Raw genomic sequence first — 5,464 nt, 5'->3', positions numbered from 1 at the left:
ACACATTATTTAATGATCTATAATTTTGTTTCATGGACACGTCATTTTTAAATGCATTGATGTAACAAGCAATGAATGAAAGAAATATGAAAAAATTTTCATACTACCATAGTATTGGAAATTTGCCCATGGAACTATCTTCTAGCTTGATGTGATCATTTTTTTATCCCAAAAAATGTGTTGAATTTAACCTTTGGGCATATATCATTGTTTGTCAAATAGATATCCGATTATGCTCTTGCCTTTTTCTGGTCCGTTAATTTCTTTGCATATACTTTCAAAATTATTTGCGTGATGTTCCTTATTACCAATGTGAGGTTCTGTTTATTGATTGTATCTTCTCTGTGTTTTCTTATGGCAGAGCTTGCTACAAAAATCCAAGAAGTTCAATATGATCGCCTCAGAACTTTGAACCTACTGCGTGGCTTCTTCTATTGGTTGCAGGTAGTTTTTGTATTATTTCTGCACTAATTTTTATTTCAATAGACATCTTCAAAGAATAGCTCAATGGTTAAGACACGACTTCCTTCTCTTAAAAGGTCAGAGGTATAGGCACTTTTAGCAATTACGATGGCGATGAGTTTGGATGACATGAAATAGTGTAAATGAAGTTTTCTCACTTGCCAGTTAATGCACTTCATTATTGAAAGTCTATAATGGGTTTAAATTCTTTGGTTTTTCAACTTTTTCTTTTCCTCCTTAGAATTATTCTGTATAAACTCACTTTGTAAGAAACATTGCAATCTGAGACAGTTTGTGATTATTTCTTTCGTTATTTGTCAGAATTTATCACATGAGGATGCGTTTCGGCCTTGGATGGACCCATCATGCTTGGATGTGTTGCCACAGTCATAACTTGGAAGTTTAGCTCAATTTGGCACTCGTTTCACTTTATATGCAGACGAATGAATCCAAGAGAAAATGGTATTCCGAATGTATTTTGGTGGTCGTGGGTTTCATGTTTTTGTAATTATGGTAGGAGGAATTAGTAGGTGTTATCCATTACATTATTCCTCTTTCTAGCATGAGCCCATGTCATTGAAGTGTAGAAGAAACACATTCCTTCTGCCAAAGTGTAGCATTGCATCTTTCCTTTTTATTTTATGTGTTTCCCTATGATTTGAAAGATTTCATTTGAATACAAGTGACAGGAAATGAACCAAGATTTCGATTATGAAACAGTGAATTGAAGGAGGACAAACTATCACCTCGACTCCAGGTTAAGCAACTTTACACTCTAGACATAGTCTTCTTAATTAACTCCAAGTTAAACAACTCTTCTCTCTAAACACAAACTTCAAAACTCCAGACTAAATAACTCCACATTCTAAATACACATTAAATAACTCTTCAGACTAAACTTCACTCTGTCTCAAATGGCTAAAAGTTTCAATTTGGTATTCCAAAGTTTAAAGACATCACTAAAAGGTAATGATTATCTTGCATAACTCTTTGTTTGGAATTGGACAGTTCTTTGGGCATGTGGAATGTCCTTTTGTTTTCTTTTTTTCTCCCTAATGTAGTAGGTTTTGAAGGTATGAAACTACATTTACAGGGATTATGCATTGATGAAGCATCAAAATGAGACAGGGAAGGGAATGATAAGTATAAGGTGAAGAATTATGGTTTCCATTATTTGGAAGACCAACACATTGATTTGAATATTTCACATATGATTACATTTGTAAAGAGTAATTATTGTGATTGTAGATCCTGAGGCAGATCATTGGCATTGAACATAATTCTTGGCTTTCCCATGCTGAAGTTGAGGACTCTTGCATTCATATTGTACTTGATTTCTCCATCATAAAGCATCTTTCTTATATAGTGTTCTATGTCTGAACCTATTAGTCGAAGTGTATATTCTGTCAATGGAGCTCCCTGCTTTCCACAAATGAAACACACTCGATCAAAATATTTGTTAAAGAGCATAGTATTCTACCTCTAATAACCTATCTTTTTACAAATTCTTTATAGCAAAAACAATATGGAATTTCTCATTTAACTCTCCGCTTTCTCAGAGGAAAAGAGAAACTTCACAGTTCTAAGTTCTAAGAATGGAGAAGCGTTCTATAAGAGTCGTTTTCCTTTTTGGTTAAAGTATCATTTTGATTCTTGTACTTACAATATGGTTCAAATTTAGTTGCTACCTATGAATGACTGAATTTATGATTTATTGAAAATATTGAGACTAAAAGTAGACATTTTAAAATTGAACAAGTTCCAAAATACAAGGATTAAAGTAATATTTTAAATTTCATTTTTAGTATAAATATCAAAGGAGATGATGCATCAATTTTCCCTAATGCTTATGTTTTATTTATTTATTTATTTATTTTTAGGCTAAATATCAAAAAATATATCCAGGAACTTGCCCTTGATCTTCATGAGTGTTTCAAAACCATCATTAGAGTAGAATCTTTGCACTTGATCTTCATGAGTGTTTCAAAACTATCATTGGAGTAGAATCTTAGATTCTAGATGGAAATTGGGACCTAAAGCAGGTGGACTGATGACTCGGGTATTTAACTCCCAATTTCTATTCCAAGTCAATGTTGTACTGTTATAGATCTCAATTTCCCCCTGGTATACTAACAAAATTTTACTTCAAAGATAGCTTTGAAATATTTAAGAAAAATCAGAGTAATATTGCAAATTTTAAAAGAACAGAAGTACGTCTTAAACAAAAAGAAAAATTAGGATACCTTTTGTATTTAGCATTTAAAAATAATAATAAATAAATAAGTTTCTATGTCTCTCAGTTTAATGGAAAATTTGTTTGATCTTCTTGGATATTGATTGAATATTTGCCTTCAAATTCATCGACTAGTCCAAAATTCATTAATGTCCTGTTTGGTAATTATTCAATTTTATTTTTAATTTTTGAAAATTAAGTCTATAAAAATTACTTCCACTTCTAAATGTCTTACTTTGTTATCTACTTTCTACCAAAATTTTAAAAATCAACTTTTACTTAAAGAAGATGAAAATCATTATATGAAACTGAGAGAGGAAATAGATTCAATTAAAAAAAAAAAACTAACAAATGATGCCTAAGAAATAAAAGAGAGAATATCATGCATATATGATCTTATGGTAAATTCATCCTACAATTGCTACTTACTTGGAATATAAAATGTTTACAAAATTCCAATGCCAAATGAGTTGTGCACTTCAATTGTAGTTTTGTCAATTGAAACACACACACCTTTGTATGTAGACAAACAACAATCAATAAAAGTACAGTAACCCTTTTTTTAAATCTTTACATTCAATTAGTATAGTATGAGCCATCCCAATTTTACTAACAACTACACTGATTTGATGCAACAACAATTTCAAAATCGAACACAAACCGTTTTCGAAAAACCACTAAACTAACCCATGATGTAAACAAAGAAAGAAAAAAAAAAGTACCTCATAATGATCCACAAGCTCTTGGAAGTAAGCATAGACTTTGTTGCAAGTTTGAGGATTCCAAAGGAATTCATTACTTGGATCCAAAATAAGAGTAAGTTTATCCATTTGAGTTTGATCAAACTCACAAGTAACAGGATCAATATAAGCTGCATATATTCTTACATGTCTTGTTACACTGCTAAGCCATTGCCCTCCATACTCTCTCCCCATGTTTTTGCTCTTCACATTCTGCTGTGCTTCGACCGGCCGCAACGGCGACGGTTTTGGCTTCGCCTGTTCTTCTTTTTGTTGGTCTCCCAAATTTAGTTGCTCTGCAGCTTCATTGATCTGAGCTGAGATGGGAAATTTGGGTTTGGGTTTTGTGTTTTGTTTGCTGTTTTTCCAACCCACCATAGGAAACACCATGTAAGATGAAGCTGTTGCCATTGAGGATTTCTATCTTTGGAAAATATGGTTGGTTTTGGTTTCTTTGTTTTATACTTTCTGTTTTTTTTTTTCAAATGAAATGAGATCCAATTGTTTGTGGATAAGATTTTTCTGGTTTTGTTTCATCTTTTGGTGTATTTATTGGATAGTTTCCTATTTGTTTTTTCCTTTTTATTAGACTCCAAAAAGGGATTGTAGTCTTTTGAGGCAATTACATTTTTTTTTTTAAAATTACGTTGTAATATTTAATAAAAAGAAAAAAAAAAAGTTTATTTCATGATTTAAGTACTAATTCACTGATTCAAGTATAGCTCATAATATTAGATATTTATTGAATTTTAATTTTTTTTTATGGAAAAAAAGACAAAATGTTAAGGTCTCGTTTAATAACTATTTTGTTTTTTATTTTTTGAAATTGAGTCTATTTTCTCCTCATTCTTTATAATGATTTGTATATTTCTTGAGTACCAAACTAAAATAAAATAACAAGTTTTCAAAAGTTACTTTTTTTAGTTTGGTTTTTTAAACCAATGATAAAAAGTAGATAACAAATGAAAAAATTTGAAGATGGAAGTAGTGTTTATAGAAAAAAAAAACTAAAGATATATTTGGAAGTGATTTTGAGAGGGTCAAAATCACTTTCTCTTGCCAAAATCAATTTTCCTTAATATGATGGTGTTTGGCATAAGCTAAAATTGATTTTAGGAAAATTTAAAATCATTCCAAATTGATTTAGAGGAATTAGTTATAGGTGATTTTTGTTAGTTGATTGATCGGGAATAGTCTTAAAATGGCTATCTGATTCTATTTTTGTTAAAATATTGTTGGTTAGTTATTTGTGAAATAATTTTTTAAGATTTTAAATACTGAAACAAAAGGTGACAGAGAGTTTGTCATTAAATTGTTAATAAAACAAATAATTATATATATTTTGAATTTCTTTAAATATCTATTATAAACATTTACCTTACTCAAACTATCAATTATGCATATAAGAAATTAACATTAAAATAAATAGAAATTGATATTTACAACAGTTATTTAGTTAAATAATAATTTTTCAAATAGAAAATACAATTTTGAGTAATTGGGTAACTATAAATTTACTTCTAAAACCAACATAACAATTCATTTAAAAATTTGGAACCAAACATAAATATGATTGTTTAAAAATCAATTTTATAAAATCAATTATATCTAATCTCTTTTTCTAAAATCATTATTCCAACTGTCACTCTTAAACACATTCTAAATGGTTATCAAACGGGGCTACAATTTTAGTTTTTTTTTTTCCTTTTTAACTTAAACTAATTTCATTTAACTTAAACTACTTAAGTTTAAATTAACCAATTTCAGTTCCTGTAACCTTTAATTTCATTTTTTTAACCAAATCCAATTCTAATTCCATTGTTCCCGTAAGTTTAAGTTGTTATTATTATTGTTTTTTTTTAACTTAAGCTTGTGGAAATGGTGTAAGGGAGTAGTTTAAGTTTTTTTTTTTTTAATTATTTATTCTTCTTAGTTTTGAGTTAAAAAAATTACTTTTTCCTAATTTTCGAAATTTCTCCCAATTTTCCAATTCTTGTGGAAAATTTCACATAAGAATTTTGTAGAGGAA

The 5,464-nt window shown here is 29.3% G+C and overlaps 1 protein-coding gene and 1 long non-coding RNA gene across 3 annotated transcripts; one reads left to right on the top strand and one right to left on the bottom strand.

Annotated features, from left to right (window-relative positions):
- Positions 1–353: 353 nt before the first annotated feature.
- Positions 354–1,835, top strand: LOC150030565 (uncharacterized). 2 transcript variants are annotated; one of them, XR_016526732.1, is made up of 4 exons: positions 354–444; positions 784–1,219; positions 1,355–1,428; positions 1,556–1,835. It is a non-coding gene; the product is annotated as an uncharacterized LOC150030565 (long non-coding RNA). The 2 variants fall into 2 exon arrangements; XR_016526731.1 differs by lacking the exon at positions 1,355–1,428.
- Positions 1,609–3,977, bottom strand: LOC150030564 (NAD(P)H-quinone oxidoreductase subunit M, chloroplastic-like). Its single transcript, XM_090309549.1, has 2 exons — positions 3,418–3,977; positions 1,609–1,881 (listed from the first exon to the last, which is right to left on the bottom strand). Exons 1-2 carry the CDS (start codon positions 3,844–3,846, stop codon positions 1,696–1,698), a joined length of 615 nt encoding a protein of 204 aa, XP_090165675.1. The 5' UTR covers positions 3,847–3,977; the 3' UTR covers positions 1,609–1,695.
- Positions 3,978–5,464: the final 1,487 nt, after the last annotated feature.

Source organism: Benincasa hispida, unplaced genomic scaffold (genome assembly GCF_027475165.1).
Source record: "Benincasa hispida cultivar pf3 unplaced genomic scaffold, pf3_genome.v1.1 HicScf1848, whole genome shotgun sequence".
NCBI lineage: Eukaryota > Viridiplantae > Streptophyta > Magnoliopsida > Cucurbitales > Cucurbitaceae > Benincasa > Benincasa hispida.
This window is presented reverse-complemented; position numbering and strand designations above follow the sequence as displayed.